Here is a 21,061-nt window from a genome sequence, read left to right on the forward strand (position 1 = left end):
TGGAATTAAGCTAGTTTGTCTTGGTGGAGGCATATGAAGATGACATACTTCTAACAGTACACATACACAGGGCAGATCGAGACTAGCCATTCTAAAAAAAGTTCTGGTGAGGAAAACCAGGATATTTAAAGCTCACTGTTGATACAAAATAAATAAATAAATAAATAAATAAATAAATAAATAAATAAATGAATGAGTTCAAAGTAGGTTTAGTTTCTTCTGTTTGTGTGCTTATGATGATTTCCATTTTCTTTCTTTGGTTTCCTTGCCCTGTTTACCAATATTTTGCAAAAGATAACCTGAAAGAAGTCAACAAATGTTGTTGTTTGTATACTCCAGAAAAAAGTATTGCAAAGACTATTCTTTATTGTAACGAGACGGTAGCTTGGCCATATTGATCAAAATATTGAACAAAATCTACAGCAGACTTCTAATGCAGGTTAGTTTTCAGATAGCAGCAGCACCAGTGAATGAAATACCACAGAGAGCTGATACAATATTTCCAGAATTGCAGAAGCAATTCATTATCATGGTGGCTTATGATCCACAGAAAGGAAAGAGAAAGTAAATTAGTGTTATCTAGCGAAAGAAGGTAAAATAACAAAACCCAAGTTAATTAGCTTCTGTATTTGTGTTACAAACTATGAAAAAAACCCCTAAACTTTTACAGCATTCATATACTTGACAATGTCTTACATAAAAGTAGTATCTTTTTAACTCACAGCTCTTTTCATGCAGCTAGATCACATTTTGAAACTTCCCTGCCCCTGCTCCCATCCCAGTCCATCAGAGAAAAGCATAAAGGAAACAGAATCTGCATGTGAAGAGGAAACAAAACCCAGGACACTGAAAGGGTAAAACATTTAAAGTCACTGCAGAGGCTCAAAGGCACTTTGCTCTCCATTCCTATGCCTGATTTGGCCTGTGGCTTTGTTTTACAGATGAATCCCCTGCCACATACTCTGACATGTCAACCCTTGTCTTCTAAAAGACATCACAGGCAGAAAGAAGGTTAAGCCACTGTGTATGATCCCAAACTAAAGCAGAAATACTTTAAATCTTTCATATTTGACACAACTTTCTGTCCAGCTGGATGCAAGGATGGTTTGATGGCATGCACAGTCATACTGGCTGCAGAGCCACCAACATGCCTATCAACACTTCCACGTCTCAACAAGAAAATCTTTCTCCTTCTGCATTAAATATGAAGCAAAGTACCACACTACAAACAAAATATGGGCTACTGTTTGAGAACAAAATGGAACGATAAATAGTATCACCAGTGATACCTGTGACAGTCTTTACAGGTGTAAATCTCTTAATGCAAACAAAAAAATTATTTTCATGGTATTAAGTTGCTCTTAAGTTTGATTTAGAAAAAATTCAAAGATGGTAACAATTAACAGAAAAGCGTAATGATACGGGCTTTAAAATACTTAAGAGCTTTTCAGGTATTAAAAAATGCAGTAGAAAACCATCATAAACAAAAAAAGAAAACAACCACCCCAACAAAAAAGTTGTTCAAAATGAAGCCCCCAAATCTACGTTAGCCCTACTCAAAGTGTCATGACTTTGAAAATACCAAGCTGCAAGGAGATCCTGTTAACGTCAGTGAGTTGGGTGCTCTGCACTTAATGACAGTAAGGCCAAATACTTTTACCATATATTTAGTATGTCTTTGAAATCTGGATCTTTCAATTTGAAGCTGGCTCCTTTTGGATTAGAAAAGAAACTTATTTTGTTCAATGATAAAGAAAAAGAATTAAAAACACTGCAAGAAAAGCCTATCTTGCAGCCTGGTACTTTAAACATTAACTCAGCACATACACAACTCAAGATACAGAACAATTCTATTTTTGCTGGAGAAAAACTTCCAAGGCTGAGCAGTCTTCCAGAAGAGGGTTCTTTAGTATTTGCTGTTAACAGCAGTCCCTTCATATTGACTGTTTAAACACTCCTTCAACTAAAGCCATTTTACATATAAAATGAAAACACACAGCAGTAAAAAGGCACACTGGTTAAAGAAGACATGCTGTGAAACTGGACTTGCAGTCCAGCACTGATTTTTTTGTTCATCACAACCTCCTTGAAAAATCAGAGTATTAACCTGGAAATGATAATTTCTAGTTATTCAGCTGAGCCTGTGAACCAATTGCTAACACAAGTCAGTTTGGAAATTTAGGAAAGAGATTTTAGCACCTGCTGTTTTGCTTTCCTCAGCAAGAACTCAACTTGTGTCAGAATGATGATGATGATAGTGTTAGTAGCACCTGTGTTGATAGAAACAAGGGTCAACTCACCCCCTCATCCTGAGACAGTGGGTTGTTGATTATCAGATCTTGCTGTCCCGCTTTCCGAGGGTTTGTAATGTGCTGGGTAAAAAGAGAAAAAAATCAAATCCTCTTCTGCTATACTCTAAGTATTAATGTTTAAGTCAAAGTATGAGAGTAGAGAACCTGTTTTGTGCCAACTTACAATTTCTTTGATCTTATTGTAAGAAGTTCTTAAGTCTGAAGTGGCTTTAATCCATTGACTTCTGTCTTGGGGTAGAACCTCCAGAAACAACTATCAACAAAACAAGATGAATCCATTAAGTTTCATAAATTTAACAAAGCTTTTCATATAAATCCTATCAGACAGCATAAACCATCTCAGCAAGGAGAAGCAAGTACTCTACACGTAAGAAGAAAGCAGAGACCTATAAGATACCCCGGCTTTATTATATTCCTGTCAATAAATACGAAGGCAGAAATAGTAGCAGTTCTACTGTACGAAATAAAGTATTAAAGACAACTGAAGCCACAAACACAAGCTTTGTAAACTGTTACGACTTCAGGAGACTTGATTGAGACTTCAAAAGCAGAAAGAAAATGCAAAGAAATGAAAATAAAGATACAAAACTAGAAGCTATTTACAGAACATTGATGACCTAATGTAACTTGCTTAAAATCAAGCATGAATGCAGAGCAGAAAATAAACACTCAGAGATTTGTTCTACCTATGTGGAAAGGGAAAATCTTAATCTATAGAAATGAAACATACTCTAGAATTCTGCAAGACAATTAAGAGAGTCAATTTTGCAAGAAGTCTTTGAGAATGCCTACATCACAATTCTTTCACATTTCTGTTTAAAAACGGTTAGAATCTATTGGAAAATAACATTTGATTGCATAGAAAATAAAGAAAAACACAGAGTATTTTCTTGTTTTTAAAATATTTTTATTTACACATTATAAAGTGTTAAGAAACAGTAAATGCTAACAAAAAACATTCCCAAATTACTAAAAATATTTCAGAACTTAACAAAAACATAGATAATATTTTTAAAACAGGCAGCCTAAACCAGAGCCCTAACCCATATCTGGACATGAAAATAAAACCAACCTGATTTCTAAAACAAAAACACTCCTCAGCTTAATTAGTGGACAGTGAAGGACTTGATGCTTTTCTTATTCAGGGTTTTGAGTTATGGCCTCCTAATTTACAGGCTCAAGAAGAAGCAGGCTGGTGGCATATGTATGCTTGTGGCATACATTCATCTGGCCTCCTGAAGAAAGTATTTTCATTAACTTTAAATTTGTTCAGTGCTATATACATTTCAAATTTCAAATTTCTTTCATTCATATACAAAGAGTATTTTCATTTTCTTTTTATAGGTCTTTATGCCAAAGTGAAGATTGAGAAATTCCAAGTGAGGTAATTTGAATTATCAGTGCTAACATACAGTAACTCTACTAGGGAAAATGTTCTCTACTGTCATAGTTAGTGCACAAGGGAAGACCTGATGCCAGTGCAACAAAATTATTTTGGACTTTATATAGCATCAAAGTATTACTTTGCTTTCTTTCTCTCTTCCTTCTCCTGCAACTTTAAAAAATATAGTAAGAGACCTCTGAGGACCTGTTGTGTTTTAATACTGGAAGATCTGACTTCCTTTTCTATTCAGTCTTCACTATCTCATTTCATTGGGAAAAGCTGCTAGCAGAAGCATCAGACTGAATTTAAAGGAGCCCCAAGTTCCACAAAACATAAATTTTGAGACAAAACTTCATTTTTATTTCCAGTGCACAACTTCACTGCAGAGAGACTGAGAGGAGATGATGTGTGGCACTCAATCCTAAACACAACACCCAGCACAAGGATATTCTTTCCTAGGAATATTTTGCTATCACCTGCAATTCAGCTTTAAGGCAACTCAATATGATTAGAAAATGCCCTGTGAATTATAAGAATGAGTAGGAAAACACTGGGATGAAGTCTGTCGGAAAATTCATGATTCTTTGCATCAATAATCTTCCAGCGCATCACGTAATGTGTTGATATATTGCAACCACAAACTGTAAATAAATATTTTCTCTTCTTACCTTCCAGCAAACACTACGGAACCTGCTGCTTCTCAGCTGCCCATTAATCCCCTTCAGCCGTATAGTTGCCAAGTAATTGTTGTTTACAAATAGTTCTTCCCATTCTTTGCTGTGTGCAAAACCAAAAGGAATGAACATTTAAACAAAAAACAAGCTTTAGCTGATTTAAGGACTATATGACATTACACAATATCTGATAAGCTAGGAAAGGAACTTTTTTTTAATGTATATATTTAGTTGTGTACCACTTCTAAACGCATGGCTGTCTTTTTGGACACATTTCTTCTTTGGATTTAATGAATATGTAGATCGCTATAATTATGCCAGCTACTGAAATTCATAATGTCTATGGAGGCTATTCCATTTCCTCTAAAATGTTGGTACTGCAGTTCAGTGAATAAACAAGAAAAATGAATATTAATATAAGCACATTCATGTTTCAGCTGTAGACAAAGAAGTACCTATTCCAAAAATATGCAACAAAAAAGTATACTGGTGACTGTATTAGCTCCTCACATGACGTATTTGCTTAAATGAGCCTTCTTTTCTTCCTAACGTCAAGCTGGGCAGTTAAGCATCATAGAAGACGACTTTCTTCAACGTTTAGTGCTATTTACTGTTGAAATCACTCCTACTTCTTTCTACATGATCAGTTTTAAAATTTTAACAGGTGCCAGCAAATTTTAAAAAAACATCAAAAAATTAAAAAGCCTCACTGTATAAACTGTTGAAGGCAAGCTTGAGTACCTTGCAGTACCTATGGCTGACTAGATAAACAACCTAAATATGCCTCCCAGGCATGCAGGCACCAGGGGCCTAACACCTGTGCCTCATTAATATACAAGTAAATAGGCTCTACTGGGAAACAATTGGAAATTAATTGTCCCAAACCATCTACTGAGTTTGAATAAAAGAATTAAATCTGTATTTCCCGCACCTTCTACTGAAATATACAAGAACAGTATAAGCCATTTGATGGTCTTAGTAGCCCAAGACTTGCTCACAGACTCTGCAACCCCTTTAAAATTCAAAGGGTAATTTCAGTGTAAGGAGCTGGGTTCTGTGCAAGGAAATGTGTTTTAGATTTATTTTCAGTCCATGTCCTTAAGGTGAACATCTCCTTCTCCCACTGTCACATGGGAGACTATTACTTCTCCCTGGGAGACCAAATGAAATCAGAAAGAGGGAAACTACTACTATGACTCCAGGGTAAGATCTCACTAGATTTCCTTCGCTAAGAAAGGTCACAGAGTGGGTTATACTAAACACCAACAAACTCTGGTTTTGCAAGCTGCCCTAAATATATGCAAAGTAAGGTTAGATAATTTTCAGCCTTTTAAGCTGAGTTGTGAGGGTGAGTTTTTTTAAAACTTGTTTTAGGTAAAAATTTCACAGTTCCAGAACAGAATTATAAGATACACTTGCGGAGAACAGTTGGGGTACGGACTTGGCAAGCCAGGAAATTATGTTCCTGTTCCTCTGAGATGGAGCAAGCTGTGCTCACTATTCACACTGAGACCAGAAGCACTGCGTTTGTGAATGCATCACCTTTCAGCTAGGACCATTTTCAAAAACAACAAAAAAAGAGTTTTTACTTCTGGGTCTTGATTATTAATGACTTTGAAAAGCAAAGGTACTCCAGATAAGACCAAAGATGACTAAAACAGTGTTAGCTTGCAGGGCTTAGGGCTGTTTTTAGCTTCTGGCAACTGCCAGTATTCTCAAATGACCAACATAGCAGCAAGTAATTCCAATAGTGTGGGGCAGATTCCTTCCTTCCTGCCACATCCCCCATTCTCCTAGTCAGACTCTCTGGCCATTCCACTGCCCCCCTATCTCCCATACATCCTCACGTCCTGCACCAAGCTGTCTACAACTGTTTACCATGATTCTGTCTCCTTTAAATACAACGTATGGTATATAGCAGACACAGCTTGAGAAAAATCTGGACCTTTCTTTCACAGCCATTTATACTTCAGTAACTACAGTATATTATGCCTATCTAAGTAACCCTCCTGTTTCTATCATGTATAATATTCTTCATTTGCCATTGTAAATTTTGTAGCATTATTGGCCATTATAACTACTGCCAAGGCGCCTCCCTAAGGTAGTGATTCTTCAAGAGTGACACATTCCCCTGTGCACACAACAGGTCAGCCTCTGAAGCTATTCACATTGTTCTGCAAGCGGATGACATTCCCACAACGTCTTTTCCCACAACGTCTTTGAAAATGCTGGTGTGTCAGCTGAGTTAGCAAAAGGTTTCAACCAGTGTAACTGTGAACAGAATGAACAGAGGAAAGAAACTCTCCAGGTTATTTTTTTCACCAACTGCTGGGAGTGATTGCTACACAGTAAGAGAGTAATTTCAACACTTCTTAAATGGTATTAGTGCCGATACTGTGCTTTGTCTTCTTCTTCCTTTCTCTCTCTTTTTTTTTTTTTTTTTTTTAATTTGTAATGCAATTCCAAGCACGTTTTGAACAAAATTACATTTAAAACAGCCAAAAGAAATTTGGCAAGATTGTATCTCCCCTGCACCCCCCCTTGGCTGCTGGGATCACTAAAAAGAAAAGTTATAAGCAACTGAAAAAAAAATAATAAAAGACTTGGAAGCTGGAATCTGCTTCATTTTTAGTAGAGCTGAATGATATCTAAAATCCTTTTGGAACAGCATTCACTAATTCATTTCTCAAATATTTTGAACGAAGGCTAATAAATTAAGCCTTACGATTCTAGAGACTGTTTCAATAATAGTAACACTGTGTAATATCAACAAGCTATCAATTCTAAAAGGATAATTTTTTTAATGATATAGCCCTACTGTGTAAACTAATACCTATGAGCTTTGTTAACCCAGGCTTGCAGAAAACTCATTGGTCAAAGTGAAATGAGCAATGAAGATTGGAACTCAAGTCTACCACATCCCATTTGCTTCACTGAAGTGAAAGGCTACAAGAGCCAATTGGAACCACTTAAACTACGAATAAGCACATGCAATTGTTTTTAATCAAACTGGAAAATTAAATGCATAATCATGTGTTAATACTACCTCTAGCTTGTACAATTAAAACAAAGGCAAATGCCAATGTTAAAGTTTTCTGGTTATTTTGTGCATATTTTTCATTTCTTATTCTTATTTAAATATTCTGTCTAATATACTACTATATCTATTGTAAAGTCTTCATAGTACAAAACCTGCACAAGGAAAAAGTTATTGGATTAATGTTTCTTTCGGAAACTTAAATTTCATATGCTGTACCCGTCCAATGTAAAGTACTTATTGGCATGAGTTAGGGACAGTTGCATTACTCTGAAGTGGGAAAAGTGCTCAATATGTATGAATGAAAAAGCAAGCAAATCAGTGGAAGGGATGAAGGTTACAGATTTGTTCTGAAAGGTTTGTTCTTAGCCCTCATCTGTTCCTTTCCATCTTTTGAAGCATGCATTTTTGTCATAACTACAAGTTTGAATCTGTCTGCAAAAGAATTTTATGCTGGGCTCTGCTCTAGTACACATACTTACTTGCTTATAAGAAATAAGCCTGATCTCCTAGCAAACCATATACAAGCATATTTATTATCCTTTTTCTTTCCAACAGGACATGATTTGTAGATCTGATGCTTCTAAGACAATTACGAGCATTGGATTTTCTGAGATAAAAGTCAAAAGACTGGGAAGAGAAATGTCTCTGTCAACGCACTGTGAGGAAGAAAGCACAATGAGCAGGACTTTACATCAGAAAGTGTAAGTAAAATTCTACATGCACTTAAATACCATTTTTGAAAAAGTATTTTAATCCCCAACGATGCTATACGCTAAAGCATCTTAGTAAAGAACACTGGAAAGCCACCATTGCCCAGCCATAGACAAGCAAGCAACTATAAACTCTTTAAGAATGCGTGACACCAATAATATAACAAGAGACCTGGAAACTAATTCTGGAATTGAAACAGTAGTTCCAGAGTTTTATTGAGGCAACACTTAGCTGTGGTAGTGTTAGGAAGAGGTAATGAAGACTTTCTCACACTAATAGTAGTGGAACATCAGCCTCTGGCTCTGCTGCTAAATTTCAGTCTGCAGCATAATGGCAAAACCAATGCACTGAAGTACACAGGCAGATGAATGCAACAGTAGCCCACCTAAGCTCCTTACAAAAAAAAAACGAACTCTGTTCAGAAAAGGAAGAAATACAGTGGAGAAAGAGTGGTACAGTACAGATGGTAACCACTGCTAGGTAACTTCTGCATTTACTGATTTACAGGATAAAGCTGCTGATGGGTACAAATGCAGATATTTCTAAAGGTTAAAGCTACTGTAAGAAGCATTTTTGTACTATGATGTTCAGGCAACATCAAACTCTGTGGGAGACACTCAAACCCATAGAAATGTAACAATGTGAATAGGCACATCAAACTACAATCTATGTCACTGAAAAATGGCAAAGATTCACTCCTGGGACTGTAAGGGATCAGACCTACCAGGTGAATATTACTGTTCATAATTGCTTTGCTTTTAGTTGAAGCTGTGGGTTACAAAGAAACCAGTATTATCAAATCATTAACCAGTGTGTATCGGTATTTTGTCTCATGCATTTTTAAAATATTCCAAGTATGCCACGTTTTAAAATGCCTTTTTTTGTGTCCATGCTGAAACAAAACCAATATAATATTTACAACATTTGATGACAGAGAATATTTCTCAGTACATGGTAAAATACTGCAATACTACTAAAAGGTGTGAACATTAGCATACATATTTAAGATTTCAATCTAAAGCTCAAGCTTATTCCACCCTCTAGACCAATATTAAAGGATAAAATTGATAGTCTCATAGAGATCCAAAGAAAATTCTTGAGCAGTGCTGCTAGCATTGGCAAAACCATCTTAAACCAAAATGGTGTGCATGCATGCTCTCAGAAAAGCCAATTCCATTTTTTCATACCATTTTTGGTTCGTCTTCAGAATGTGCTTTTTAAACTGTTGAGACCCAAACTCGGCTCCCCAGAGGCACTCAGTAAAGCAACAGGCTACTGAACAGGCCATCACAAAGAAAAGAAATTATTGAATTATCATGTCATATGTTTCATAATATGAGGTGTTTATTGATAGGAACATCAATAAGTAAATGTAGTACCTATATTTAAGTAGAGGCAGCAATTCTTTTTAAACATACTGCATAAATCCAGAAACATGCATAGTTTGTATTATTTATTATGCCATAAAATCAACAGTTGAAAAAAAAAACTGAGGCAACAGCCAGGAATGTAATAAAACCAGAGTTAATTCTATAAAAGCAGGGGGAAAAAAAACAATTGAAAGGCAGTATCAAGTAATAAGCAGTAAGTTTCTAAAAACACGTTTCTGAAACACACGGTTTTTTATTTGCTACCCTGAAAATCCACTTGACAGCCTTAATGTGAAGGCTTATCAATCTGCTTGGAAAATATATGTATTTTCCTCTGTTTCCCAAAGTCCTGCCTCAGGATACAAGGCAGAGTTAACAGCCATGTAAGTGTGAATATGCATGGCTGTGCTGCTGGGAGGCTCAACATTCAAAGGGCAGATTTTTCTAAACAGTTCAGGTTTCATCTGTTTTTGGCTGCCACAGAGTTAAAAAGGTTTGAGTGAAGAAAGGTAAAATCACTTTCTTAAGGTAAACATTCCAGCAAAAAATTAAGGTTATTAGCTAGCTATGCTCTTTAAGCTCCTGGTGTATGTGCAGTGCAGTTCAGGGAACTGAAATAAGGCCACACTGGCAGGGTGACACTTTGCCAGCACCACTCCTAACAGCACTGGATCTGATGCAGAACCCCGAGATACCTTTCTCCATACCCCAAATTGTCCAATTCTCCTTGGTGGCTCTCAGCCAAAGAGTCAGGTTTGGCCCTGGGAGAACACCTCACTTCTAACTCTGTAATTGTTTAGCTTTTGTAGCAGTATCCTTGCTACAGCCATTTTGAAGTCTAAATTTCATCAGCTCGTTCTCCTCTACTTTTTATGCACAGATTTACAGAATGGCAAAACAAAATGTAGATAGTCTATTCAATTATTTTTATTTTTGTATTGTAACTCATTTGCTAAAAATTGCAATCAAGGCTTTCTACTTTAAAACCCCCAACACCTTTGAAATCCTTTGCATGTACATGTAGAACGTTTACTTTCTAGTTCTCATGATTAGAGTTCCCGTCTGCTATTTTACCCTTCTGCTAATTCATATCCACAGCTAACCAAAGCTCTGTGAATTTTGTGTGTTCACATGCATGCAGCCTTGTTATACAGACAGACATGCATTCCTTAAGAAGGAGGAAAGTTAAGAGTATCCCCTAGTATATAACAGAAGTTAAAAGCTCCAGCTCTACTATCCTGGTTTCAGCTGCGATAGATTTAGTTTTCTTCTTAGTAGCTGGTACAGTGCTGTGTTTGGGAGTTGGTGTGAGGATAGTGTTGATAATACACTGATGCTGCATGAGCAGCTGCGTGGTACTTAGTTTCCAGCTGGGGTTAAACCACAACATCTACAAATCATCAAACTAGAAACTGGATGTAACTAGAAACTGGGAGAGGGGAGGTACTTTTTGCAGGAATATGCCTCAAAATGCCAAGATGTTTCTGCTTACTCACACCTGACTAAAGCAAGTCTAGAACTGTCAAAGAAATTACAATATTTAAAAATATGCACCCAATTTCAAAACTTGGATGACTTTATAACGTGCAGGATGATGAATACAAAACTCTAGCTAATATTGCTAGTTACACTTCAACTTTGTAAATTTGCCCATTTTGCATTAAATGACATAAGAAAATGAGTAAATGATTTCATGATATAACTTTAATCTCTTGAACTGACCAGGTTTTATTGCCATAATTAAAAACCACATAGTCTCACTAAAAGCGAGTCTTTGCTCTTTAAATTTATTCCAGTTATACATTATGTTTATAATGTGTAAGACAAAAGGCTTATTAGAGACTTTTTGTCTTCAAGCAGCTTTGTATTAAAAACTAATTCCTCAAATGTGCCATCTTGCATTCAAGTTTTACATACAGTTCTAGGTAGTGGTGATGGTTTGCTTTTTTTTTAATAACCAAAATGAAAGCACTCATCAGATGCATTCTGAGCAGAGTATAGCAAAATCAAGCTCTCTGGTTTAATCTTCAGAAGTTCTGTTACAAAGGTGCAGTACACAACTCTTCCATTTAAATGCCCACTGAGCTAGTGGGGGCACTGAGGTACTATGTAGGAAAGAACAGCTCTTCTCCAGGTTCTTTTGTTGCTAAACTCAACCAACAGCTCACTCCCAGTTCTGTGGCAGATGTTCTTGCTTTTACGTCACTGCACATCTCATGGACTAGAAGCTTACATCAGCATGATCAAGATCTCAAAAAGTATACTTTAGCATCAAGAAAAACCTAATGCCATTCACCTGTCAGTGTTAAATCATGTTGCTGCAAAGACGATGCGGGTTCTGAGTTATAAATTGACACTGATGAATTTCACTGCATTACTTAGACCTACAGACCTTAAGAACTTCTAATAAGTATTTCAAATTTATTAGTGCCAGATTTTGTGTTAGGAGGAAGAATGGTGAAATGTTTTGGGGCCAAAATGAAAACCCAATTCCACTGGGTTACTTTCTTTCCTATCAAGTTTACTAAGGGATTAACGGTGCTTACAAAAAAGGAAAACCTTCAAGCTGCCTTTGCTGCAAGAGCACATTGCTGGCTCACGTTCAACTTGAAGTTCATTGGGAGCCCAGGTCCTTTTCTGCCATGGTATTTTCCACCCCTCAGCATACCTCAGTGCCTTGGGTTCTTCCTCCCCATTTGCAGGACTTCTCAGTACTTTATGTTAAAATTGCTGTACTTCCTGTCAGCCCACTTCTCCAGCCTGCCAAGGCTTCTCTGGATGGCAGCACAACAATCTTGTGTATAAAACCACCTCTCTCAGTTTCATGTCACCTGCAATCTTGCTGTGAGTACACTGCCTCATCATCAAAAACATTAACAAAGATGTTAAACAGCACTGACACCTGGGGTACACTGCTTGTTACCAGCTGCCTTTGTGCCACTGATCCCTCTGAGACAGTTTTCATCCCACCTGCACTGTGCTTATCCAGCCCATATATCAACAGCTTGTCTTTGAAGATCTTATGTCTGACAGTGTCAAAGGCCTTCCTTAAGTCCATGAAGAAAACATACACTGCTCTCCCCTTACCTACCAGGCCAGTCACACAAGGTTATCAAGTTGGTCAAGCAGAACTTCCTTTTGGTGCAAAGAGGCCCCTTTGCACATAAATGGCATGAACCACACCGGCATCTAGAAAATGATTCTAGGTAAGACAAAACAAATATGGATGACAGTTTTACTACTTCCTTGTGGAAAGAGAGGAGGATGCAAGTGCTGAGAATCCTCCTTACAGAGTGGAGACGCAGTGCCACTTCACTGTTTTGCCTTCTATTCCCAAATTTTTGTATCCCAAAATATTTGAAAAACCCATTAGAAATAAGCTTGTTCTTTACAGCTCTTGATTATGTGTGGACACAGAGTGGACAAAGTTGAAAATAATAGGATATAACTGCACAGGGGTGGCTTAAAAATAAAGAAATATCACCTGCATACGAACAAGACTAAATAAGCTTGTGTAGATGTAAAAGGGCTGCTTCCCAATAGATTTTTCCACAAGGTGAAGGTATATAAATTGCCGACATCTTCACACTATATTTAACATATCAGGACAGAGGCTCAGCTGCCAAGAAAAGCCACAGGTCAAAGAAGAATCAAACTAGTTTCACTACCCACTTTTGGAAGGGGATAGGAACAGTAAGGAACAGCTTGCACCCCTTTCCGTCTTTCTTCTGTATGCTCAGTATCAGTCCTGCGGTTGTTGGCTGGCACACAAGAAACATGCCTCAGCCAGCAGGACCACATTGCCTTTTTGCAGTAAGAAAGAAAACATCTGGTAAGTAGATTCTGTAAGAAGTCAGGGACAAAAACAGAAAATTAAAGTCTTTCTTATACTAGATCTTCTGCCTATTTGAAATATTAGCAGGAGGAGGAATATCCATTGTCTATATAACCCACAACTTCGAGCAATCATCACTTGTCATGGAGTTTGATCCACAAGGGAAGGAACTTTATCTTGATATACAGAGTAGAAATTAAACTTATATACAAAGTGCAGAGATGTATCAAGAAATTATCCAGCATAGTAGTCATAGGTTTCTGAATCATAAAGTAAGTTAACAACACAAGTATGAAAAGTGATCTTTTTTTAGGCTATATATTTATTAGAAGCAGTATTAATGTATGAATCCACCTTGGAAGAAAATAAGTGTCCTTGAGATGTTAGATTCTATCAGCCAAATTGAATGTCTGCATCAATGGCTCTCCCTAAAAGTCATAATTAGGTCATTAAAATATATTTAGAAAAATAGCCTGTAAAATAAAGTTAAAAAATACTCACCTTCATTTTATTTCATAGGTCACTGTTATACCATCTAATAAGATAATTAAAAACATGCAAGCAGCTGGTACTGAGGCTAAACAGATTAATGTAATAGTCTGTAGTCATATGTGCTGGCAAGGGGTTCACCTCTTTGGCGAGGAGAAGGTCAGCTGCCCTTGGGAAGGCAGGAGAAAGACAGTATTTCTACCTTCAAGTGGCACTGCACTGCAGATACTGAAACTAGAGACCCACGCTTAGTTTTCTTTTTCTTCTGGTGAAGTCTGGACAACTTGCACATCCAGAAAAGGCTTTAAACAAAGCAGTAAAATAACACACCAGAGCGGAGCTGAAATACTTTCCTCACGTTTCTCATGCTTTAAAGTTCCTCTAAATTCTTATTCAAATTTTTCTAATAGTGAGCTTCTACTTTTGATGACATGGTTCTAGGAAATAATTTTCATAATTTCTTATTAGGAAATCTTCTTACCCAGTACACTGTCGTGGTTTAAGTCAGTCAGCAAGTCAGCCATGCAGTTTCTACTCTGCTCCCCAACCCCCTGGAGGGATGGGGAGGAGAACTGAAAGAATGTAACTCCCACAGGTTGAGATAAGAACAGTCCAGTAACTAAGGTATAACACAAATCACTGCTGCTACCACCAATAATAATAATGATAAGAGAAATAACAAGGGAAGATATATTCACAATACCACCCGCCAAAAATGAGCCCGACTGAGCAGAGAGTGCCCTTCCGGGTAGCTCCCAGTTACATCCCCGGGCATGACGTGCTGTGGTATGGAATACCTCTTTGGATAGTTTGGGTCAGGTGTCCTGTCCCTGCTTCCTCCCGGCTTCCCCTCCTCCCTGGCAGAGCATGAGACTCACAAAGTCCTTGGTCAGGGTACACATTCTGACCAGCAACTGAAAACATCGGTTTTATCAGTACTATCCCCAGGCCGAAAGTCAAAAACACAGCATTGCACCAGCTACTAAGAAGGAGAAAAAGTGACTGCTACTGCTAAACCCAGGACATACACAAAGAATACTTCAGTCGGAGCTTGATGACCAACTAGAAAATTCTCCATGACCTCACAGGACACATTCACAAACTCATATTTAGAAATATGTGCCAGTCACAGGTGCTTTTCACTTACATTACTTACAAACTTTATGACCTAAAGGGAAATGCTCACTAAGTGAACATAATCAGTATTAAATCTGTGCCATGATCAACACAAGCAAGAGTCACAAATTCTAAGGTGACACCATCATATTAAAAATAAAACTGTACAAATAGTTCTGAGCATTGTAAATATATGAAAGAACAGTGATCTGACGTCCTTTATTAAGAAACACACACACTCAGAATCTTGTATTGGAAAGATCTTGTATTGGAAAGTGTAAAATTGTCTTTTAAAATAGAAAGTGTTGGAATCAAGTACCACCCCCCCCTCCATTTTTTTTATTGTTATTAAAACAATATGCTCTAAAGAGCGTTTTAATAGTAAAACATTCACATTCAAATATTTTTAAACATTCAGAGTTGTCTCTTCTTCTAAATGAATTGTAGAGAGACTGCTCCTGATAAAGCATAAAACGTCTTTTGTTTCAGTAAAAATGTTCAATATCATTTTGTATATATTAGCCTTCTGCAGGCATGACATCTACCATGATTCAAAGATGCCTTTGCCTCTTCTAAGGCAAAAATTCACTGGCCAGTATTTTTTAAATACGAAAGACTGAAACACACTGGGTAAACAACACTATCATGTTTTACCATATTACTAACTTATTATAACAATATTCATTGACAGTATACTAAAATAAGTCCAAATCTCTAATGAGTCCTTAAAGAAATAAGAACCATTTACCATCGTTACCTTTCAAGGCAGTTTAAGATTCACTTTGTGTCTTTCATAAGGTATTAGCTGCTCATTTTTACTTAACATGCAGCCCAGAACTATAACTATCAACAGAATATTCAACCCAACCAGCAAATTTACAGCCAGTCTCATTATATGATGGGAGTTACTTGTCACTGAGCAGAAAATATTCATTTTACACCTTAAACACTGTAATGCTACTTAATAACAGTGGTAGCTTGCCAACTATTGGAAGTCAGAGATTTCTTTTATATATATACATATATATATATACATGTGCATAAATATACCCCACTCCCCACATATATATACTGCACTATCTTGCTTTATCATCTTGCCTTTAGTTATAACAATAATACTCTGGCAGAGATATATGGGACCACTTTTAAAATACTCATTAACTTCAGTTTTGTAAGTTGGGCTGTAATCCTCACTGAGAGAATACGATTATTATTCTGGTGAAGTCGTAGCAACGTAGCCAAAGTCGCATTTATTACGTCCACTTTGGACTAAGGAATATGGAGACAAGAGACCAGCTTTAGCCTCCACTTATTTGTGGAGCATTAAAGATGGCTGAGGATTCACTACAGTTTAGGCTGCCTTAAGTAAATGGAACCATGCTCTGTCCTTCCACTTACTTTTAGTTGTCCATTCTAGCTACCCTCCTTGCACTGGCATTGATACCCATCCGAACCTCTGGCAGGTGAACTCTGTGAATCAAGTAATCAGAAACCTCTCCCTATAACGAATGAATAGGTTTGCCTAGGTTAGCTCCCTGGACTGGCTCACTGAGAGTGCTACTGCAAAGTAGAAAAGGGATAGGAAGAAAGAGTCGGACCCCAGCACCACAGCTTACACAATCATGGAACCAGAGCCTATCTGGAGCTGGCTGCTTCTTTTTCAAGCGTTGATGACTTTCAAGAATAAATGTCCTGGAATTTATGGCAGAGAGAACTCTCAACTCCTTTCTTCTGCTGATCTGGCTAAATTCTTTCTTGCCTATTTCTCAGAGATTGCTCCATGGTCTCTGTATCTACATACACTTCTCACCTAAAAACCACAGAGGTTATTCTGGGTGGTATTTTTGAGCCCTTCTTTTAACTTAGATAGTATGTTGCATGCACAGAGAAAACAAATATGACAAGAAATAGAGTCAGGCAGAAACCTGGAATGGATTTGCTAACATATTTTTCTCAAAGAGAACATGCTAACTACCCTCAAAGGGTTTTATATCATCACAAAGTAGGTTTCATTAGAGCAGACTTACTAGGATACAGAAAATAGGAAAGATTTGTAAATCAAACCTCCCTGTCCCACTGAGTCCCTGAAGGTACACCATTTTTTCCAACCTTGCTCTCAGTCCAGAAGCTTCCTCTGAGCACTTGAATCGCAACAAACTCTTTGCTGTTCCCTCTAGATCCTTACAAAAAGTCTTTCTTTTCAGCATCCTCAAGACCAGGCTGTGTTCTTCCTGCTCTTCTCAGCAACCTTTCAGTCTCCAGCCTACAACAGGCTCCTCGAGCCCAGCATGGCTCACTGCCTGCAAGATGGTGCAATATTCCCAGGGCAAGGCAAACAGGCAGGTTTCTCCTGCCTGCCTACATCTCTTTGAAGTACAGACTCCAGTAGACTACAAGCAAAAAAAATTAAAAAGATGCCATCCATTATTGTTCTCTAAATGAATTCAAAATAATCATGTGGTAAGCTTGTTTCATTTTGCCGTACTTAGGCATCAAAATCAGATGCAGTCATTCTGGTTAGCACAAATCTCACTATTAAATTACCAGTCACAAGGACACGGATTTAGCATCTGTAGCAGAGGAGGCATTTTGCTGGCTGAAAGATAGACCTACACATCTGCTGATTTCTGTGCTTTCAAGTGCAAGATCCCCTCTGGTATGTACCCAAGCAAGACTCAAGTTCAGTGACAGTGCTGCAGAAAGTTACTCAGCCTCATGCTTCTTCAACTGGTATTTACGACCAACAGAACTGAAAAACTATTTTCCTGTCAGAAAACCTCAAATTTAAGAAGTCCTGACTCTGTTTTTTGACCTGGAACAGAGTTCTATGTGGATCACAGATTCAGTTACTTTGGAGAAGATCAGAAAGGTGATCCCTGGTGAGTTAAGTATTTCAGTGTTTAGCTTAGCTGATACGAGTTTAGGTGAGAATTTCTACTTTTCCTTGGAGGGAAAAAAAATCCCTTAAAATTATTTAGGCTTATAAACACAGTATACTGTCATTAGTTAAGCATTTTGAACAGCTTTCTCAAAAAAAAAAAAAAAACGCAGAAAACTTTTGAAATCATTACTTAATGAAATCCTTCCCATCCTTTAGTCTCCTGACTGTTGCAATTTAGTGTGCACAATACTCTTAAAATACATGGATCTGTTCTTTTGCTTTAAATATATCTTTTGCTTTAAATATATTATGCTGCTTATTATATTCAAACTTTTAAAAATTAGAAAATATAGAAAACTACCAACCTGTAAGAAATAAATGTTCCATCCGAATCTGAAGTGTGGTGTGTGCTTCCATTTTCATTTGATCCTCCTAATACAAAAATAAAACACTTCAGTTACAAGAAAAACCCTGATAATAAAACCCACAATATTGACGAGAATCACAGTTGATTTTACCATATATTGCAATTTTAGTTTACAACAAAACTCACATAGGTAAGTCTCAACTCTACATCTTAAAATTCTTACAGCTGGCAAGAGAGACAATGAGCCTCCATGTTCAATTTGGAGTCTAAATGTTCTGAAAATCGAGATTTAATTTCACTTGAAGTTTTGGTTTGAGGACCTAACTAAACACAGTTTTACTAGTATAAGGTTATAGATGTATACCATACAAATAGATGAGTTTGATTTTTAAGCCAAAGAATGTAAAAGTTCATTTATTTTGTGACTGTATGGTATGAGGTACTTTTCGTCCTAGCACAAGTTTAAAGCTTCTCTGAAACTACTTAACACGTCTGCAAAACATCTTGTTTTACATCCCGTGGGCTGTTTATACATAGATCAGCGACGTTCATAGAAACAGAGGATTACAAGGAAACCTTCCTCTCTATAGTAACTACTATTGAAGGACTGTCAAAAGGCAGGAACAATAATCTATTTTTCAAATGAAATTTATCCACATCCTTTTTTATTTATTCTTGCCCAATCTGTCATTTAGCTTGGTAATTCTTCTATGCCCCTGTGTATTTCCATAATTCATTTACAGACAGCATTGCACATCTTTGTGCCCTCTGTTCTGCTTACTGAAATCAAGTTCTTTCAGTCTTTTCCTGAAATGAGGCTCATTATTCCCTGTTTTGTTTAAATCAGTCTTCCTTACACATGGAAAAGAAGGGACAGGAGCTGTAGACAGCATACTTAAAGTTTAACCAGTTTATTCTTTGAACAGTGGTTTTCTTCACTATCAAAAAAACTTGCTCGATGCAGTCTACAGTCATGCCACATCAGCTTGCAGTTTCAAAGCCATCATTCACCAACACTCTTGTATTTTTACTCTCCATTTTTTATTTACAAAAGAAGTTTGCAGTTTACAGTAGCAAATCTTGCTAGTACAATACTGTATTTCATACTATTTCATGCTGTTGCTATTTTCCTCAGAAATGACCTATCCTATTTGAACTGAGTCTCCTTGCACTGGATACTGCATATTCTCTATGTAGTAATACGCGGCATCTGATATTCTAATATCTTTTCTTCTTAAAATCTATTACTGAAGTTTCTCACTTTGTGGCAAGACAACAAATGAAAGTATTGTGTAAGATCAGTTCCACCACAAACTCCACTTTAAAAAATTCATTAAAATCTGCATTTCTCACTTCAACTTAAATTATTATACTTCACTAATCCCCATCCTTTCTATTTTATAACATCTCCTGCAGTACCACATCCGATGGTTTACTTAGGTCCAGACAGACTTAACATATTTCCTTAATGTATATTTACAAAGGCTAGCAGCTTAGCTGGGCACAGTCTCCTGTTTAACAAAAGCCCTGCATCAAAGTTACACCGTTCACTTTTTTTTCCTCTTCTAAAGCCCTGTACAGACAACAGCCAACCTATATAACTGCTTTGCAACACTTTTTTTCTCTTAATCTAATTACAGGTACTACATTTCTCCTCCACATATATGCTATCAGCCATGAACTAAGACTGAAAAATTGTTCCATGCAGCAGTGTTTGTCAGTATTCTTGAAAGACATTTACTCTGCAAGTCACATTCTTTACTCTTTATTGTATGTGCTAATTTATCATATATACCCAACACCCTTTTATTTTTTATTCTTTTTTATTTTCAGGCCCTTGCCTAATATTTTATTTTTACTGAAAACTAACACTTTTCTGGTTGAGACCACACCTGAAGTATATTAAATATCATTTGCCCATTCGCATTGCACAATAGTTCTAGTTTTCTTCCCCTCAAAGCTTCTTTACAAATTCAAGTAATATTTTCTTGTTAATGATCTAATTCAACTTAACTTCTGCTAATTGTCACTATAACCCCACACTTTCTGATATCCAGGAGGTAGCCTTCTTTGCAGAAGAAGCTGATTTTGTTTCTTTCAAGATCTTTGCTTACTTCAGCCATTCCTTAAAAAATACTTATCACTTACTTTGACAGAACTTTCCTTCCAAGTGTTTTTTCTCATCAAATTCGGAATGCATTTTTTCATTAACTTTTGCGCGATTGTCTAAAATATATCCCAAACCTCTATTACGTTTGAGCCTAAAATCACTCCGTCCAAGTTAATTTCACTGATTAGCTCTCAATTTATTTTGCAAATGGAAATCCTACTTAATTGTTCTGCCTTTTGTTTACTAAATTTTAACTAAATTAATAACACCAGATATTTCATCCAGGAAACAACCCTCCCTTATTAATAACCATCTGTCCCTTGTATCTTGGAAAACAGTCTCCCATACTGGGACAATTTTAAGTAATACGCTTTCTCATATATTGCCCATCTCCACGTCTGATCCTGAGCACTCACTGACATGACTGAGCTATGTTCCATCTCTTTTAAAGCCATATGGCTAGGTGCAGTGATACTGGGCAATTGCAAATTGAAAAAAATACAGCACATGAAAATAGGTCCTGAGTGCACTATTGCGCCTTATTTACACCTAAACAACTCTTAAGCATTCACCTACCACACTAGCGAGACTCAGAAAGAAAACTCATTCACAATGCTAAGTTCATATGCTGAAAAATATCTTTTGGGACTCTCTTCAATAATGGCAACATGATCTCTTTTTTTCTGAAGAATAAGGTTTAAGAATATCTCAAAAAAATTTAAAGCCTTTATTGTCTTTCAACTAAACCATTTGTCCTGATTTAAGTCAACAG

The 21,061-nt window shown here is 36.9% G+C and overlaps 1 protein-coding gene across 1 annotated transcript in view; it reads right to left on the bottom strand.

Annotated features, from left to right (window-relative positions):
* The window catches only part of TBC1D5 (TBC1 domain family member 5), a gene marked incomplete at its 5' end in the record, with an annotated part of 186,650 nt that overhangs the window by 139,409 nt on the left and 26,180 nt on the right, over positions 1-21,061 (bottom strand). The window contains 4 exons of the mRNA XM_080611116.1: positions 2,301-2,372; positions 2,476-2,565; positions 4,365-4,473; positions 18,178-18,244. Coding sequence (XP_080467242.1) covers positions 2,301-2,372; positions 2,476-2,565; positions 4,365-4,473; positions 18,178-18,244 — 338 coding nt within the window. The remainder of the gene's footprint in view (positions 1-2,300; positions 2,373-2,475; positions 2,566-4,364; positions 4,474-18,177; positions 18,245-21,061) is intronic.

This window comes from Psittacula echo, assembly GCF_963264785.1.
Source record: "Psittacula echo genome assembly, chromosome: 2".
Taxonomy (NCBI): Eukaryota; Metazoa; Chordata; class Aves; order Psittaciformes; family Psittacidae; genus Psittacula; species Psittacula echo.